Genomic DNA, 20,580 nt, shown 5'->3' with positions numbered 1-20,580 from the left:
TGTTTTTATATTATATCCTTTTTATTTTTTCTTCTCTAATAGCAACATTGGCTTTTTGGTGTCCTTCTTTTAAGATGGGGTTCAGATATCATAGCGGTTGTTCTCTCTACAAGAAATGTATATTCTGGTAGTCTTTGTAATCTTTTTATTAAACAAATTTACTGTTATAGAATTATTTTTGTAATTAAGAAGGTGTTAATCGCAAGTAATTGGTTGAAGAGAACCTAGAAAATTGAATATAAGGATGGTACCTATATCATCTGTGGTGGCAGGAATATAAACATAAAAGTTCTATTTAGATAAAAATTAACACTTCATGATGGCTTGATGCCAGAGAAAAAAAACACACTACTTCCGAGAGAGGTTCTTGGTGCATCTATGAGTTCGAAAACACTTCGATTTTCGATACCGAGTATTTACATGTAAGTTACACTTTCATTTCCCTCATTTGTCAAACAATTTTGATCTTTGTGTATCTGTGTTATTAAGAATTGAGTTTATTGTTGGGAAAAAAAGTACTTCAGGAAATTAACCAGCTTTTAATTAATTACCCAGATATAGATAACTAAAATTGAAAGACGTTAAAATTCGAAATCCCATAATAACATGTAAAAAAAATGTAAAGCTTATTAAGTCTGCTATAAACTGTTATTAGGTTGTCTGAATCATGATCTTAAAATTCTTGATCGATATAATTATATATCTATGAAGTACTAGTTTCAGAATATAATTGTATAATGATGTGTCCAGGGTTAGCATTTTACGTTGCAGAAAATATACCTCGTAAATTATAAACTACAGAATATTGAATTTTGTTTTACTATGTATGTCTTCCATTTAGAATTTTGTAAGTAATATTATGGTCTCAATTATATGATATTTATAGTCAAAATCTATTCTGTTATTGTACATTTTTTTAGTAACTCTCCTCTTTTTTAACTTAGATACAAAATCGTCTTGTGAGAATTCTGGTCCGGAAAGAAAAAGAAATGGTGCTGACACTAACAGATCTAGACAATAAGTTATTCGAGCTGATACCCTTCACCTCCCCCTCGAGTTGTTGCATCTACAGAGTTCCGGAGCGTTTACGTCACATAAATGAAAGAGCTTACACGCCTCAGGTAGTTTCCATTGGCCCTTTTCACCATGGCAAAGAACACTTAAAATTTATGGAAGAAGAAAAGCAGAGATACCTGAAAGAGTTTCTCGCGCGAACGCATATAAACTTGGGGGAGCTTGCTAACTTAATTACAGTCGATACAGAAGACAAAATACGAAGCTGTTATTCTGAAGCAATCCGAATGGATCGCCAAAAATTTGTTGAAATGATCCTGGTGGACTCCATCTTCATCATCGAAGTCTTGTTAAGGAACACCTACTCTACACTTCGAAATGAGAAACAAGATCATATTTTTAAGCAACCATATTTGCTACAGGACATTTGGTACGATATGTGGTTGCTTGAGAATCAACTTCCATTCTTTATTCTAGATGAATTTCTTAACCTAAACGAAGTTGCTGAAAAGATCCCAGTTGAGAATGATTATCCAACAGTCATCTATCTTACTTACAAATTCTTCGAGGATTTAGAGGCAGTAAACGGAAAATTACAGAAGTTGATTGATTGTAAGAAAGAAGTGAAACATTTCACTGATTTTCTAAGAATTTGTCATCTGCCATCTTATCTGCCATCGGACCCGCCGGGAGAAAAGAAGGTTATAACTGCGCCAAGCGTGACACAACTTCATCAAGCTGGAGTCAGGTTCGAATTGAGCGAAAGCAAGGAGTCATTCGACATAAAATTCGAAAAAGGTACATTGAAAATTCCACAACTTAAGCTACAGCTTGAAACTGAATCGTTGTTTCGAAATATGATTGCGTTTGAACAACGGCATTGCCCTGATAATTATATAAATGATTATGTTTTTATCATTCATCACCTTGTGAATACGCCCAAGGATGTGGAACTACTTGTCCAGAAGCAAATTATTGAGAATTGGCTGCCGGATAAAGAGGGAGTATCAACTCTTATAAATAACCTTTCAAGAGGGACTACTCTCAATCCCCATAACTTCTATTTTTCAAAGCTTTGTAAAGATTTGAAAGAGTATCGTGAGACAAGGTGCAACATGTGGAGGGCGAATCTGAAACAGAATTATTTTAACACTCCATGGGCTAGCATTTCGGTCATTGGTGCCATTTTCCTGATTTTGCTCACAGTTTTACAAGCCGTGTTTTCTGTTATCCAAGTGGAGTCTCAATCAAACAACTGCTGATTCTTGACTCGTCATCAATACCCTTTTTATTTTTTTGTTATCCTGTTTTAGTTTTTGTTTATTTTATCGTAGCACTGTTAAATTTGTTTTGTAATTTTACTGATACTTGAATCAAGTTTTTTTCATTTTTGCCAGTTAAATCTTTTTTTGTTTTTTTTACAAGTCAAATACTCATTCTAAGGGAAAAAAAAAATGCACTAGTGTAAACCTTTTGCCTAAGGAAAAAAAAAATTTGTAAACCTTTTGCGTTAAGGAAAAATCAGATTAGAAGAGGATATTGATGCATTTAGCCTGTAAATGCACTAGCGTAAAGGAATTTGAGATTCAGAATAATGCAATCAAATTAATTTATTCTTCTTCAATCTTTCAGTTTGGAGAAAAAGAGAAAGACAAACCGGGTGAATAAAGAGTGTAAAGCTTTGAGCTGAAATTAGAACAGAGGATGAGAGTAAGAGAGAGAGAGAACGAGAAAAATCTAGAAACAAAATTTCAGGTGTATTTTATTATTTTCACTAACTGACAGAATGTACAAGTGTTTCTTACTTATACAAAACGGAGCTGAAGTCAAGTTGGGAGTAACTAACTGAGCTGGAATAATTGACTGTATAGTCAAAGGTTGGTCAACTATCAGTCTTACTAACAACCTCCCTTAAAGTGGACATCCATAAGACACTTTGACTACCTTACTAACATCCTCCCGTAAAATGGACCTCCATACAGACTCTGTTTTCTATGACAAACCAACCTCAACAACTCCAGACAATATCGCCGAATGGATCTCCATACAGATTACTTATATATTTGAAAACTTAATATTACGGGAAGATTAAACTTTTAGAAGCTTCAGACCTGAACACTAGCAGTAGCAACCCTTAAACTTCACTCCTGAGCAAGACTTCAAATTTGAGCTAAACTTCATATCTAAGCAGGACTTCAAATCACCACCTAGAGCTTCAGACCTGAATAACAGCAGTAGCAAACCTGAGCTATACTTCACACCTGAGCAGGACTTCAAAGCTAAGCTAAACTTCAGTAACATTAGATACGAACATTCAACACCATCAAATGAACTTACCATCACCAGGAGCTTGCACCATAAGTTTATCTCTTAGACGTTCAAACCTGGTCACTGACAGTGCTTTGGTAAAAATGTCAGCTTTTTGGTGTTCAGTAGGAACATATTGAATCTTCAGTTTATTAGCAACTACTTACTTTCTTACATAATGAGCATCCAGCTCAATATGTCTAGTTATGGAGTTAAAAATAGGGTTGGATGCAAGAGAACTTGCACTCTAATTATCACACCAGATGATTGAAATTTTAGACAAGTTTAGCCCAATTTCAAAAAACAGACTTCTAAATCAAGCCAACTCAGTTGAGCCCTGAGCAAGTGCTCTATATTCTGCTTCAGTGGATGACAGAGAGACAACTTTTTGCTTCCTAAAGCTCCATTGAAGTAGATTTGGTCCAAGAAACAAGCAACAACCACTTGTTGACCTCCTGTCCTAAAGACTACTGATCCAATCAACATCAGTGTAACATTCCATCTTAAATATATTGATTTTGCTAAACTGAAGGCCATAATTCACAGTACCTTTGATATACCTTAGGAGCCTCTTACAAGCCCGCCAATGTAGTCGAGTAGGGGCCCTAAAAAACTGACTTAGCTTATTCACAGAGTAAGCTATGTCAAGCCTGGTCAGAGTTAGATATTGAAGAGCACCAATTGTGCTCCTATACATTGCTAGATTATCATGTACCTTACTATCTTCAAAGGTCAACTTTGTCCCAACAGACATTGGTGTGGGACAGGATTTAGAGTCCATCATTCTAGTTTTGACAAGCAAACCTTTTGCATATTTGGCCTAATTCATGTGGAGACCTACTTCATCTCGAGTGACTTCAAATCCCAAAAAGTACTTTAATGAACCTAGGATTTTGAGAGCAAACTGTTGATGTAACTTGTCAACAGTTTCCTTTATCAAAGTAGATAAACAAACTAGAATCTACAATGGAATTAACAAAACCCCAACTCAAGAATGCCTTTTTTAGCTTATCGAACCAGGCTCTAGCGGCTTGTTTAAGGCCATAGAGAGCTTTGTTTAACTTGCACACATGATGAGGATATTGATCACTCACAAAACCTTCAGGTTGAATCATATGCACTGTTTTAGTTAACTCGCCATTTAAAAAGGCATTATTCACATCTACTTGTTGGATATCCCTATCAAATTGAACTACTAAGCTTAGGATAGCTCTAATGGTGGGAGATTTCACTACAAGGCTAAAGGTTTCCATATAATCTATGCCAGGGATTTGTTGAAAACCTTTGGCCACCAATCGGGCCTTAAACCTCTGAATTGAGCTATCTGAATTGTGTTTCACTTTAAAAACCCATTTACAACCTACTAGATGCATATCTGGAGTAATAGGAACCAAATGCCAAGTTTGGTTAGAAAGCAAAGCATCAAACTCAGCTTGCATAACAGCTTCCAGGATGGATGTGTGAGAGCTTCTAATGTGGTTGCTAGTTCAATGGTGTTAAGGGTAGATGGAGTGACCAAAACAGAATTATGAACCTTGGCTTTAGCTCGTGTAATCATTGGATGTATGTTTGAAGGATGAGGTGAAGGGGAATCAACAGATATGTCCAACATAAGAGGGACAGTGTCATACGATGTGCAGTGGACAAAGGAGAAAGTTTAGCAATGTTGTGTCTAGATGAAGATGACACTACTAAATGATCCTGATCATGTGAAGATAAAGATAGAGAAGGATTCTTGGAATTTTGGAAAGGCATCTGATCAGATGCTGAAGAACAAGGAGAGGATTGACATTGAGAAGAATGAGAATTACATTGTGAGTTGATTGAAGCAGAGTAAGGAATGTGCCAAACATTAAGTGTTTGATCAGAATCTATCAAGATTGTAGGAGGTAAGGTAGACTAAGAAGAAGAAGCTGTAGAAGGTGACAATGTGCTTAAAAAGGGAAAGGTAGATTCATTAAACTTAGCACTTTGATAGACATACAACTTACCATTAGAATCTAGACATTAATACCCTTTATGATGCAAACTAAAACCAACAAATGTGCACTGAGCAGTATGAAAATTAAATTTATGCTGACTATATGGTCTCGAGAATGGATACACTGCCTAGCCAAAGACTTTAATAATAGAGTGATTTGGAGGTTTGTGAAATAAAACCTGAAAAGGGAATTGATGGGACGTAATAGGAGAAGGTAATCTGTTTGTTAAGTAAGCAGCAATATGGAAAGCAAACCACCAATATTTGAGAGGCATGTGAGCTTGAGCAAGTAAGGTGAGTCCCTATTCAACTAATTGCCTATGTTTTCTCTTAACTCTCTCATTTTGTTGATGAGTGTGTGGACAAGATGCCTAAACACTATACCATGCTCATTAAGGTAAGGAACTAGGTGAAAGAAACCAATATTGATGCAAGACTAAAGCCACGAAAATCTTTGAAAGCAAAGTTAGAAGAGCTGCCACCATTGCCCCGTTCCTCAAACTGTTATATCTATAGAGTTCCACAGCGTCTACGCCAAGAAAATGAAAAAGCTTATGCACCTCAAGTAGTCTCCATCGGCCCTCTTCACCATGGGAAACAACACTTAAAATCCATGGAAAAAGAAAAACAGAGGTACCTGAAAGAGTTCCTTGAACGGACTGGTGCAAAATTGGACGATCTGCTCAACTTAATCACAGAAAAGGAACAACAATTACGTAGTTGTTATGCTGAAGAAATAGAACTTGATCGTGAGGAATTTGTGGAAATGATCTTGGTGGATGCAACGTTTATCATTGAAGTGTTATTGAGGTCTCAGTTCCGAGATTTAGAAAACCAAGAAGACCATATATTTGAAAAGCCATTTTTTATAGAAGATATATGGTACGAAATGTGGTTGCTTGAGAATCAGATTCCATTCTTCAGGATATTTTTAACCTGGAGACTATCTCTGAATTAGTGAAGAATTGGAAACCAATCATCGAGCTTACATATGAATTTTTCAAGAGTTTAGAAGCAGTAAATGACAAATTAAAGAAGTTCGAGAACAATAACGTGGAAGTGAAACATTTCACTGACTTTATAAGAACTTGTCATCTACCATTAGTTAAATCGGCTCCACGTCCAAAGAAAAGAAAAGTTGTAATTGTACCAAGTGTGATCCAACTCAACCAAGTTGGAGCGAAGTTCAAAAAGAGCGAAAGCAACGAGTCATTTGATATAACATTCACAAAGGAGAATTTGGAAATTCCACAGCTAAAACTTCATCTTGAAACTGAATCTTTGTTTCGGAATTTGATTGCTTTTGAACAACGTCATTACGTGGATAATTATATTAACAATTATGTTTTTATCATCAATCATCTTTGTAATACTCCGAAAGATGTTGAACTGCTTGTTCGAGAAAAGATTATTGAAAATTGGTTGCCGGATAAAAAGTGTAGGTTTTTCAGAGTTCAATTAGCTAAGAGAAAGAAGGGTTTTCGTGCATGAGAGAGCTAAAACAATGAGAGTGTAAAAACTACTTTTCAAAAGACTGTGTTTTCATTCACAAAACAGAGAGATATATGGACATACTGCATCACTATTATAACAACTTTTCAGTGAGAATAATCTTTAAATATAATACAGTCTAAACTACTCTTAACTAACACAAATTGCATTGAGATATTCTGGCCTTAATCATCGGTTGTCTTCACCTAAAACATCACACATTACATTTCCAAATTAGACAAAAACTGCACTTGATAGACAACCCCCTTTTTAGCTCAAATCTAGTGCCAACAATTCAAACTAATTTGCAAAATAGTTTCCAGCAAAATATCATTTACTTTAACACTTCTCCTTGATATTTTTGCTGGAAACTCCAAGTCTGAATCTTAATTCTTCAAACTTGGATCTGCCTAAGGATTTGGTCATTATATCAGCCACTTGCTCTTCTCCCTTGCAATGAATCAGCTTTACCTCACTATTTTGCTCTACCTCTCTTACTGCATGATATTTGATTTTGATGTGCTTTGTTCGACCATGGAGAATTGGATTCTTGGACATAGCAATTGCCGATTGGTTGTCACAATACAACACATTACCTTGAGTCTGTTCAAGCCTTAAGTCCTTTAGAATTTTTCTTAACCAAACCAGTTGGTTCACTGCAACAGCAGCAGCAACACATTCATCTTCTGCAGTTGATTGTGCTACAACTTCTTGCTTTTTTGAATTCCAGTTTATGGCACCTGCATTCAAGAAAAAAACATATCCAGAGTTACTTTTCATATCATCCAAGGAGCCACCACAATCACTGTCGGTGAAACCATATAAGCTAAGATTTTCAGCTTCCTTGAACCAAATTCCCAGGTCTGGACATCCTCTAATATACCTGAGGACTCTTTTAGCTGCTTGCAAATGCAACTCACTTGGTTCATTCATGAACCTGGAGAGTAAGCTTGCTGCATACATAATGTCCGACCTTATTGCAGTCAAGTACAACAAGCACCCAACTATGCTTCTATACTTAGTTTCTGCAACCTTAGTAGCTCCATCATTTTTTCACAACTTTAGATATTGCATCAGAGGTGTGTTAACAGGTTTGCAATTATCCATTAAAATTTTTTTAAGAAGTTCATTAGCATACTTCTTTTGGGAGATAAATATGACATTAGGAGATTGCCACACTTCTATTCCCAAAAAGAAACTTATCTCACCTAAATCCGTCATCTCAAATTCCTTGTGCAACTCATTTTTGAAATCCTGCAACCATGTAGAATTGGTTCCAGTCACCAGGAGATCATCAACATACAAGGATACAAATATTCTTTCATCATCAATCTCTCTAACATATAGGGTGTGCTCATTTGGACTTCTTTCAAACCCCAAACTTATCAAGAATTCATTAATTCTGCTGTACCAGGCCCTAGGGGCCTGTTTTAGATCATAAAGAGCCTTCCTAAAGAGATACACTTCATCCTTTTGCCCTTCAACCTTATACCCTCCAAGTTGCTCCACAAATATCTCTTTATTAAGCCACCCATTGAGGAAGGTAGACTTCACATCCATTTGGAAAATTTTCCACTTGAAATGGGCTGCAATTGCAAGTAGAATTCTGATGGTGTCATGTCTTGCAACTAGTGCAAAAGTCTAAGAGAAATCCACCCCAAACTGCTGTGCATAACCTTTCACTACAAGCCTTGCTTTGTATCTGTTAACTGAACCATCTGGATTCAGTTTCTTCTTATAAATCCACTTCACCTGAACGACTTTTCTTCCGACAGGTCTGTTTACCAATTCCCAAGTTGCATTCTTCTCAATCATGTCAAGTTCTTCTTCCATTGCTGTCCTTCACTCCTTAACTTTGGCTGCTTCAGCATAACCAGTTGGTTCCATCAAAACCAAGTTATATCTCTCATAAATTTCTGCCAAAGTTCTAGTTCCCCCGACTGGAGAATCTGCTTCAGAATCAAAACTGAAATTTGAAACATCCTGACTATTTGTTAAGTCTCCTCTTTGCTCTAGCATCTTTTTCATCTCAACTTCGTTTCTATCCCAGTTCCACAACCCTTCTTCATCTACTTTCACATCTCGGTTAACCAGGAATCTCTTAGTCTTAGGATTGTAAATCCTATATGCTTTGGACAAGCTGCTGTATCCAACAAAAATTCCAGTTTCAACTTTCTCATCCAGCTTACTCCTCTTTTGGTTGGAATATGAGCATAACAGATGCTTCCAAATACTTTGAGGTGGTTGATGTTTGCCTTTACTCCATACCAAGCCTCAAATGGTGTTTTTTTGTCAAGAGCTTTAGTTGGCAGCCTATTGAGTAAGTAGACTGCTGTATTTACAGCTTCTGCCCAAAAAAATTTAGGAAGTTTTTTTCTCAAACAACATACACCTTGCCATCTCCATTATAGTTCTATTTTTTCTTTCACTCACACCATTTTGACGTGGTGTGTAAGAAGTGCTCAATTGGTGCTTTATTTCGGATCCTAGACAAAGTTCTTGAAACTGATTTGAGGTATACTCTGAACCATTATCACTTTGGATGGTCTTCAAACTTAAACCAGTTTCATTCTCCACCATTTGCTTAAACTTCATAAACAGTGCAGCCACCTCTCCTTTTTGTTTCAAAAAGTAAACCCAGCACAACCTAGTGAAATCATCTATAAATAGAAGAAAATACCAACTGCCATTTAAAGAAGGCACCTGCATGGGACCACACACATCTGTGTGTATAAGTTGAAGCTTTTTAGCAGCTCTCCAGGCTTGATTTGCTAGAAATAGTTGTCTACTGAATTTCCCCATTTGGCAGACTTGACATACCCCTTCTTTCTCCTTAATTTCGGGCATGCTTTGAACAAGGTCTCTCCTTTTCATTTTCTTAAGACCTGTGTAATGAAAATGTCCAAGTCTTTTGTGCCAAATTTTAGTTTCAACAAGTTTGGTAGACAAGGCTTGTGAAGCTGAGTTTTTCCATTCAATTGGAAAACTTTTCCCTAGCATTCTCACATTCATCAACTCATTGCCTAAATTATCTACTACAATGCAAGACATGTTTTGAAAATGCAAAAAGTAGTTCTTTTCTAGCATTTGACCCACACTCAGAAAACTTTAATTAATTTCAGGTACATAAAGGACATTTGAAATACATTTAGTACCTGATGGAGTTGGGATAGTAACATTACCTCTTCCCTTGACTTCCACAAATTCTCTATTGCCAATCTTGACTTTGGAATGGAAAAGCTTATCTATACTTACAAAGCTTGACAGATTTGGGGTCATATGATTTGTACAAGCACTGTCAATCAGCCATACATCATCACACATCTTCTGGTTTGTGCATGAGGCCATGAAAAGCTGCTCAGTTTCTGGACTTGGTTGCTGGAACTCTACCATTGTAGCCTGCTGCTCCTACTGATTCCCTTTGTTTTTACACACTTTTTCTATGTGTCCAAACTGTTTGCATGACTTGCATTGTATGCCAGGTCTGAACCAACACTTATATTCTGGATGGTTCTTCTTTTTGCAGTGCAAACATGGAGGATATGGTCTTAGTCCACCACGTTTTCCTCCCTGATTGTTGCTTTTCTCTTTTCCCTTCTTCTCACCACCATATTTCTTGTCTTCCCTTCCATGTACTCTTCCTTTCTGACTTGCAAACATGGCTGCCTCAGTTGAGTCTTCTAGCCTCAGTTGCCCTCTTTGTTCCTGGGCTTGAAGTGAATGAACCAGCTCAGCCAAGCTGATTTGGGACAGATCTTTAGAGTCTTCTAGGGACGAAATTTTTGCCTCAAACCTTTTAGGTAAGCTGACCAGGGCCTTCTCCACTACCCTCTAGTTGGTTAGTTCTTCCCGTAGCAATTTAATTTTGTTCACCACAATCATAAGTCTGTCCACATATTCCTTGACAGATTCAGCCTCCTGCATCTTGAGTACTTCAAATTCTCTTCTCAAGTTTAGAACTTGCATATTGCGTGTCTGACTATTCCCCCTAAACTCCTCCTTGAGGGTGTCCCAAGCTTGTTTAGGGGTCTCACATGCCAAGATCCTGGAGAAGACTTGATATGTCACAGCTTAGTGCATACAAGACAATGCTCTTGGAGCCTTGGCTGCCTCTTCTTCATGGATTCTCATTTGGTTCAGCGTCGGGTTTGGTCCTAGCTAGGGAACTTGCTTCTCCTCCTCCACATATTGCCACAAACCATGGCCTCTCAAGTATGTTTTCATTTTGACAGCCCAAACATGGTACTGATCACCATTGAAAACTGGAGCAGAACTTGATGCCATGAGGAAGCTTCTCTTATGGTGGTATTCTAGTCTTAAAAGATCAAGGAGGCTCTGATACCAATTGTAGGTTTTTCAGAGTTCAATTAGCTAAGAGAAAGAAGGGTTTTCGTGCATGAGAGAGCTAAAACAATGAGAGCGTAAAAACTACTTTTCAAAAGACTGTGTTTTCATTCACAAAACAGAGAGATATATGGACATACTACATCACTATTATAATGATTTTTTAGTGAGAATAATCTTTATATATAATGCAATCTATACTACTCTTAACTAACACAAATTGCATTGAGATATTCTGGCCTTAATCACCGACTGTCTTCACCTAAAACATCACACATTACATTTCCAAATTAGACAAAAACTGCACTTGAGAGACAACCCCTTTTTTAGGTCAAATATGGAGCCAACAATTCAAACTAATTTGCAAAATAATTTCTAGCAAAATATAATTTACTTTAACAAAAAATTGCAACTGCACCAAGTGTGATCCAACTCAACCAAGCTGGAGCGAAGTTCAAAAAGAGCGAAAGCAACGAATCCTTTGATATAACATTCACAAAGGGGACTTTGGAAATTCCGCAGCTAAAACTTTAGCTTGAAACTGAATCTTTGTTTCGGAATTTGATTGCTTTTGAACAACGTCATTACATGGATAATTATATTAACGATTATGTTTTTATCATCAATCATCTTTGCAATACTCTGAAAGATGTTGAATTGCTTGTTCGAGAAAAGATTATTGAAAATTGGTTGCCGGATAAAAATGGGCATCAACTCTTTTAAATAACCTCTCAGAAGGGACAATTTTGGATTATGAGAAATTTTATTTTCTTAGTCTTTGTGAAGATTTGGAAGACTACTGCGAGAAAAGGTACAACATGTGGAGGGCAACTCTGATACAAAATTATTTCAACACTCCATGCTCTATCCTTTCAGTAATTGTTGCTATTTTTCTGATTTTACTTACAATTGTACAAGCCATTTTTTCTGTTATCCAAGTGGTGTCTTAACCACACAGTAGCTCTTGAATGTTATTTGTTGATGGTCAATTTTGACACCAACTATTCGTACGTGCAAAGTGCTAAGCAGACTTAGAAATTACACGTGAACTGGAAAATGAAATAAATAAAAACGAGATGATTTTTAAAATGGTTCAGATGCTCAAACTGAATCCTACGTCCACTGTCTTTTTATTTATGAAAGATTACAATCAAGTTGCATGTAGCGATCAAAGAGAACAGAAATACAGAGAGGGAGAAAGAGTGTTTTATCATAATTAGAATCCCGAAAAATGAGAAGGGAGCTCTCTATTTATAATAAGAGGTTTCTAGGCAACAATTACGGGTCTACCAGCGGGTAAGTGTCGTACAATTCCTACCCTACTTCCCATTGGTTGGTTGCATAGAAGATATCCTTAAATCGCGCAAGGCTTAGACAGGCGGGTGACTCCCAACCACTCACTCGCCAGACCTTTACTTGCCAAGCTGATAACAACCTTACTCCTTATGTCCTTAGACGACGTGACATGCCTAGATGGCACAATATCTTCCTGAACTCTAATTGGTCCTCGTTGACATAAAGCCTGCATCAGCCCTGATTTTTTAGGCATAATAGAAGCCCCCCAGTTCTTAAGGTTCAAGGCTTGAACTTTGAGAACTTTATGATTATACTATGATTTGACTCATCCCGAGAATAGCTTGCTCCAGCCACAAGTGGAGAATGGCTGAAATAACACGAAGTTTAGATTTTACTCGACCAGCGAACTGAATGGAGGTCGCAATGTGGGCTTGGCGAACTTCACAAGCGACCTGAGATGATCGTCCCCTAAAGGTTCAGCGACCTGGGGTCGGATCCTGCTCAGTGCTATACCAACGTGCTTCGAACTTTGCCCATCACTCTTGACTTGAAAACACTTAGAATACTTTTGCCAAAAATTGGAGGTCACTTTGCTTCGAGCTCAATACACGGAGAAGAGTGTTTCATTCGAACGACCTCTTCATATGTTGTCTATTGTGCTTGACAACTGGCTTGGTCAATAAAGTAAGATTTATCTGACAAAGGTGTCTTTGCGCAATAAATGTCAACCATGAGCATTAAATACAAGTCATACTGAAACGACATTCTCTTTTAAAGCATTAAATACAGATGAGGGTGCATTTAATGCGGTGAAGATAACCATGCCGATGTTTGGTGTCTCCAATGGAGGTAAATGTTGATTGATCTTCACGAAGCGTGAAGGTCACTCTTTGCGAGAATTGGCGACACGTGGTTGTATCCAATGGCTAGGAATGCGTCTTGCCCAAACATCGCTTGTAAAGGAAACCAAACGTCGCCTCCTTCCCTATAAAACCCTAAGCCCATTTCATGATTTTCATAGAACTCGAATCTTCAGAGAGAAAAACAGAGTTTTTTGCACTCAAAAAACTAGTTCATCCTTCTTCTAGTTGATACGCACTCACCGCTATGACAGAACGTTCATCCCAGCAACCAAGAGGTAAGGAAAACTCTTCCTTTTCTTTTTTCATTCCTGTTAAAAACTTAGTTCTTTTATAGCAATTATGGGTTTGAATGCCTGGTAAACTTTATATGATGCACATTCTTGTGTAGTGTTCAAAAAGGAACACTCTTAAGAATCGGAAACCTAGGGCATAGATCGTTCTCAAGGACGTTTAGGGTTTTTAGGGGCTAAGGAAGGAAAATTAGGGTTTTTCTTACTCTTTCGAGTCATCGTACAAAACACAGCGTATGGAGACTAAGTCACCTCTTCGTGTCGTACATTTTCAGACTTTAGGAGTAATGGACACTTCGGAGATGAGAGCAACTGTTGGAACTAGCTTGCAGGCCTTGAGCACCTCGACAGGTTCCGCACAGGCGGTGCTATCAACAACCACTGTAGATGAGATTTAAAAGGCAGTAGACCAGTTTGCGATTAACATAGATGTCTACCAGCATAGGTCGCACGCCGATTAGGACCCTTCAGAGGGAATGGCTGTGATCTCAGAGGCAATCTTCAAATGCGGGGTGACAATATCTTTTCACCCCTTCATTAGATCGTTCCTCAACCACTTCAAGGTTGCGCCATTCCACCTGACGCCCAATGCGTATATGATAGCGATCGTTGTGTATATCGCATGCCACGAACACGAACTTGGTGAGTTAACAGCGTTGGAACTTGCATGCGCTTACTACTTAAAGAAAAGCAAGGACAATCCTTCTATCTCTCAAAGCAATCTACGATCGAGGGAGGGATATTTGGTTACCCCAACAACATTAGGGCTTATGACACCAAATATTTCTTCTTTGAATATGATGGCGCTTGTAAATTTAGGAAGCTGAGTAGGTTTTTCCCTTTTGCTTTCCAAACTAACTATCCTTTCCTTTAACTCTCTTTTGGTAGTTAAGACTAATAGAATTTTTCTTTTTCGCAGAGAACAAGACGACCAGGTTGTCAACTTTTGCAGATTTCAGTCATATCGAGGCGTTTAATCGTTTACTCGCTCAGAATTGCGACGCAAAACTGCTCGTGACCACTGCCAACCTACGAAAGTACGGATTCTTCAGTTCCAAGGCATGTTTGGAAGCTCCAGCCCGTAAGTATCTTCGTATCCAGAAGAACTTTTATCCTTGTACCAAAGATGACTTGTTTGCTAACACATTTTTATGGCGTGTAGCGACCATGCCACCAAGGATTTTGAAGCCACCTACAAAGGCTGGGGGGTTTGTATTCCCCCAAGTCAACTCAATTGAGCCAGTCGAAGTGACCCCTAGTGTCGTCCCCACAAGAGGGTTATGGATCAGTGTCGAAAGGTGACCACCCATAGAGCGACGTGAAGTAGCTCCTCGGCCTGTGGCTTCTCGTGCCATGAAGCAAAAAACCATGGGCCAGAAGACCAAGAAAATGAAAAAACTGACCGCCAAGAAGGAAACGAAGTCGGAGCCAGAAGGCTTTGCGGTGCTATCGGAAAGAACTCAGCCTTACCCCATTACTCGCTCGAGAGTGCCACTGATAGGCCCCCCTGGCACTTCGACGGCCCTCGAGAGCTCATGCAAAGGAGCGGGAGTTACCACAGCTACCTAGAAGAGAGTGAACAAACAACGGGTCGAAGAGGTACCTACCCTCTTAGGGCTAGACCCGTCTATGTTGGATTCCTTAGGGCAATTTCCGGAGCATTTGCAACCAGTAATGTACACCCTGCTAGAATGCTAGCTTACCTCGGCCTTTGAGGAGTTCATGGCTTCCTGACCTACCGACTTGGTGGCTACCACGCTCTGATTGCACAGTCAAGTAAAATAGCTTGTTCCCTTCGAGAACCTTCTTAGCTTCTTATGATTTTGAGAAAAGGAAACTAACTTTTGTCTCTTTTCCCATGCAGTCCGTACTTGCCCTGATCGTGGCCTAGCAGAAGATCAATATGGACTCTGCCGGCAAACTCAACGAGTTGAAGGAGAAGAATGCCAAGCAAAAGCAGGACCTCGTGGCCATGGATGTGAAGGCTTAAATGGCTCACATCCAAGCGGATCAGTACCTGGCAGAGAGACATTCTACACTTTAAGCTACTGACTTTCATATGGTCGAGCTCAAAAAAAGAGATGGGGATAAAAAGGAGCTCCAACGGACGGTGGCAAGACTCACCAAGGAGCTGAGCGAGAGAGAGAAAGAGCTGAAGGTGAGCATCGATCGTGCGAAGGCAACAGAGGAGAGTTAGGCTTAGCTGTGGGAGAACTCTAAGAAGCAGAAGAGGGTGATGGAGGCAAACCTTGAGCTGTCTTAGGGGCGAGTCACTTCATTGACCGAGCAGATGAAGCAACAAAACCTTGAGCTCGAGAGGAAGACTACTCACTGGGCAACACAAGTCATTACAGCTTGTGGCCAAGGAACCTAGATATGGATATCTTCGACCTTCTGGACGAATACTAGTCCATACTTGTTTCCATGCTTCAGGCTGAAGAGGTTGAGCAGTAGGAGGAACAAGAACCTCCTCCGAAAGATGATCAGTCGAACATTCCCGAAGATCAGAGGGACGATCCAAAGGCTGACGATCATCCAAAAGATCGGGAGGTCGCACTCGGGGGGCCTGGAAATGAAGACCGATGAACACCCTTTTTTTTGTACTTGTAGTTCTCCCAGCTTTTTAGCTTTATTAACTCTTTGTCACCTCTTGTACATATTTTTTTAATATATAAAAGGAACTCTTGGTCACTTGTGATAGCACTTTTATAACTTAAGCACTTTACAAAATAAATATGACTTGTTTAACCATTGAACTTGCAAAATGTTATAAAGAACAAGATTATTAACAAAAGACTTGAGATCACGACACAAGTTTTTCTTCGAAAAGAAGCGGAACAATCTTATTCATAATACTTATAAGAAGGAAAATTTTACAAGTAAAAAGGAATAATCAAAGTTGTAAGTGAGTTCGAAATTACTAATAATAGGGGCGAAGATGTTTAGCATTCCATGCTTGTGGTACTTCGGAGTTGTTAAGCTTTTCAAGGAGATACGTTCCAGGTCATATTACCTTTTCGATGCGGTATGGACCTTCCCAGTTAGGTCCCAATACCCTGGTACTTGGTTCCTTTGTACCGAGAAAGACTTCTTTTAGAAGCAGGTCGCCAACCTGAAAGTCCCTTCTCCTGACCTTGGAGTCGCAAAATCTTTTCGCCTGCTGCTGATAGGAAGCTATCATTAACCGAGCTTTGTTGCTATGTTTTTCAGCCAAGTCTGAACTTGCACGCAAGAGTGTTTCATTGTCTACCTCTTTAAACAGTTCTCTTCGAAGTGAACCAATTCTTACTTTCACTAGAATCATCGCCTCACAGCCATATGCTAGCAAGAAGGGTGTTTTTGAAGTAGAGGTTCTCGGAGTTGTCCTATATGCCCATAGGACTTCCGGGAGATCATCGACCTAATTGCCCTTGGTTCCGCCAAGCCTGGCCTTCAATGTGTGTTTAATAGTCTTGTTGACAGCTTCAACCTGACCATTGGCTTGTGATCTTGCTATTGAGGCAAACTTTTTATGAATCCCCAACTCGTCACAAAACTGCTTGAATTCCTCATTGTCGAACTGTTTCCCATTATCAGAGATGAGTGTATGGGGAATCCCATAGCGGCACACTATATTCTTGAAGACAAAGTCTTTGAGCTTATTGGCAGTGATCGTGGCCAAAGGCTCAGCTTCGACCTACTTAGTGAAATGATCCACTACGACTACTACATACTTGACGCCCCCTTTACCGGTCAGCATAGGCCTAATGAGATCAATTCCCCACATAGAGAATGGTCAGGGACTGGTCATTATCGTTAGCTGGTGGGAAGGAGCTCACGGAACATTCGCCAACCTCTAGCACTTATCACACTTCTTCACAAAGTTGAAGGTATCCTCGTGAAGTAGAGGCCAATAATATCCCTGACGGACAATTTTATTAGCGAGAGATCGTGCAGCAGTATAATTATCGCAGATCCTTTCATGTATCTCCCTCATGATGTAGTCTGCTTCATCATCGGTTATACATTAGAGGAGGGGAGTGCTAAACCCTCGCTTGTACAACTAATTCCTGATAAGTGTGCAATGAGCAGCTCCAGTTCGCAAGATTCTTGCCTCAGTTTTATCACTGGGCAGAGTCCCATCCCAAAGATACTGAATAATTAGAGTCATCCAGGAAGTAGATTCGATTGTAGCTACGGCTTGCTCAAGCAAGTTGATGCTAGAAACCTTGATATCCCAACTAGAATGTTGTTTGGGACATCAGAGTCCAGCGAGGAGGCTATTTTTGCCAAAGCATCTGTGATAGAGTTACTGTCTCTCAGAATTTGATTGATCATATAATGCTTGAAAGGCTCAAGCGCAACCGTAGCTTTCCTTAGATAGTTGATCATATTCTCTTCTTTGGATTGATATTCTCCTAGGATCTAATTAACAACTAACTAAGAGTCGCTATAGATGTCGATTATTTCCAACCCCATTTCTCTTGCTAGTCACAGACCAGCAAGTAACGTTTCATATTCGGCCTCATTATTCATAGCTTTGAATCTGGACCTAAGGATTCCATGAATCCAAGTCCCTTCGAGACTAAGGAGTATAAGACCAGCTCTGGCTCTTCTTTTATTCGAAGACCCATTAACATAAAGGCTCCAAGTTGATAAGTTTCGAATAGTTTCCTAGACAACTTCGTTGGCTGGCTGTTTGAGTTCTCGATATGGCTGATAAGAGAACTGCGAAATAAAATTAGTAATAGCCTGCCCTTTGACTGTTGTCTTCGGTTTGTAATGCAAATCGAACTGGCTTAATTTCATAGCCCATTTAAGCAACTTACCCTAAGCCTCCAGCTTCTGAAGAACTTGTTTAAGTGGGTAGTTGGTCAAAACATGGATAGTATGGGCATGGAAATAAGATCACAGCTTCCTGGAAGCGATCAGCATAGCGTAGGTTAATCGTTCCATCTCTGGATACCGTGTCTTGGCATCTATAAGTCACTTGCTTGTATAACATACTAGCCACTGAACTCTGCCCTCTTCCTGGAAAAAAAGTTGCGTTGACTGCATACTTGGAGACAGATAGGTAGATAAATAAATCTCCTTGGGAAGAGGCTTGGATAGAAGAGGCAGCTTTCCGAGATGTTCTTTTATGCTTTGGAAGGCTCGCTCACATTCCGGAGTCCATTCAAACTTCTTGTTGGTGTTGGGTATATTAAAGAACGGCAAGCAATGATTTGTTGCTCTCGATATGAAGTGACTGAGAGCCGCTATCTTCCCATTCAAGCTCTGAACTTGCTTTTGATTTGTGGGACTTGTCATATCTAAGAGAGTTCGAATCTTTTCGGGGTTGATCTCAATCCCCCGGTGGTTAAACATATACCCCAATAATTTCCCTGAAGATACTCTAAACGAACACTTTAGAGGATTAAGCTTCATTTTATATCTTCGGAGTACGTCAAACATCTTAGCGAGATGCGCTATGTGATCTGAAGCGACATGCGACTTAACCAGAATGTCATTGACATAGACCTCCATGATTTTCCGATCTACTCGAAAAACATAGGTTAACCAAACACTGGTAGGTTGCCCTAGCGTTTTTCAAACCGAAGGGCATAACCTTATAATAGTATAGGCCCCGATCTGTGATGAATGAGGTATGCTCCTCGTCAGGCTCATACATCGGGATCTGATTATACCCTGAGTAGGCATCCATGAAGTTCAACAGCTCATGCCTAGAGGTGGCGTCGACGAGCTGATCGATCCTGGGCAACAGAAAACTGTCCTTCAGACAAGATTTGTTGAGGTCAGAGAAATCAATGCAAGTTCGCCATTTGCCTTTGGGTTTCTTCACCAAAACTGAATTGGCAACCCAACTTAAGTAATGGGCTTCCCGAATGAACCCATTTAAAAGGAGCTTATCCACCTCAACTTCAAGAGTAGCATAACACTTTGGGTCTATGGCTCTTCTCTTCTGGCGAACTGGCTTGACTGTGCTGTCAATGTTGAGTGCATGACATATTATATTCGGGCTAATCCCGACCATATCAGCATGAGTCCATGCAAAAACATTGATATTCTGTCTAAAGAAGCTCATTAAATCTACAACAAGCTATAGGTTGAGATTACTCTTGATTCTCAACAATTAGATCGACTCATTCTGGTTGACAGATACCTCAGACAAAGACTCAATCGGCCCACTGTGGGAATACTTCTCCTGAACACGAGGATCTATGCAATCTTTCACTAGACCCGGCTATGGCTTGATCCTACTGATCGCCATTGCCTGCTCGAGAATGCCCACCGGCTTGCCTTTCCTTTTGTATGCCATCTACACTACCCTTACATAGCAATCGTGAGATTCGTTCTAAGACCCTTTTATTTCCCCACACCCCGTCGAAGTGGGAAATTTCATCTTCAGATGATAAATAGAGGTGACAGCCTTGAAACTTTGCAGTAAAGATCATCCCAAAATGCCATTAAAAGCGAACGAATAGTCTACCACTAAGAATTTTGTCATCTTGGTCACTTTGTTGGTCTTACCCAAAGTGATAGGAAGTGCAATTGTTTCCTTGGGAATTAGATGATCCCCAATAAAACCATAGAGAGGGATAAAGGCAGGCTTCAGATATGCCTTGTCCAATTGCATCTCCTCAAAAGCTCGCTGAAATAGGATGTTCATAACACTACCATTGTCCACCAACATCTTTTGGACTTCGCACCGACCTATTATAGGTGCTATGACGAGTGCAGCCTCATACGAATGATGCAATCGTACCGCATCTTTCTCTAAGAAGGTAATCTCTTCTTCTCCGTAAACCTTAGTAGGTCTCGACGCCGTGCTCATCACACTCATGGGGTCATGGCGAGCTTCCCAAGTGTACCTTTCCTAAGTACCTCGAAAATTCCCCGTGAGGTGTTGTCCTCCAAAGATGATCCCCACGAAGTAGAGACCCTTACGACCACGATGTTTCTTTCTCTATTCCTCTTGATCTTTCTCCTAAACGGGAGTTAGACCATCAACATA

At 39.5% G+C, this 20,580-nt stretch overlaps 2 protein-coding genes across 2 annotated transcripts; both read left to right on the top strand.

Annotated features, from left to right (window-relative positions):
* Nucleotides 1–369: 369 nt before the first annotated feature.
* Nucleotides 370–2,345, top strand: LOC116143891 (UPF0481 protein At3g47200-like). The gene is made up of 2 exons (XM_031429339.1): nt 370–422; nt 945–2,345. Exon 2 carries the CDS (start codon nt 990–992, stop codon nt 2,274–2,276), a length of 1,287 nt encoding a protein of 428 aa, XP_031285199.1. The 5' UTR covers nt 370–422; nt 945–989; the 3' UTR covers nt 2,277–2,345.
* A 2,658-nt stretch (nt 2,346–5,003) lies between these two features.
* Nucleotides 5,004–6,260, top strand: LOC116143889 (UPF0481 protein At3g47200-like). Its single transcript, XM_031429337.1, has 2 exons — nt 5,004–5,135; nt 5,712–6,260. Exons 1-2 carry the CDS (start codon nt 5,004–5,006, stop codon nt 6,258–6,260), a joined length of 681 nt encoding a protein of 226 aa, XP_031285197.1.
* The last annotated feature ends 14,320 nt before the right edge of the window (nt 6,261–20,580 follow it).

Source organism: Pistacia vera, unplaced genomic scaffold (genome assembly GCF_008641045.1).
Source record: "Pistacia vera cultivar Batoury unplaced genomic scaffold, PisVer_v2 Contig433, whole genome shotgun sequence".
NCBI classification, from domain to species: Eukaryota; Viridiplantae; Streptophyta; class Magnoliopsida; order Sapindales; family Anacardiaceae; genus Pistacia; species Pistacia vera.
Note: the sequence above shows the minus strand (reverse complement) of the source record. Positions and strands in the feature narration are given on the sequence as shown.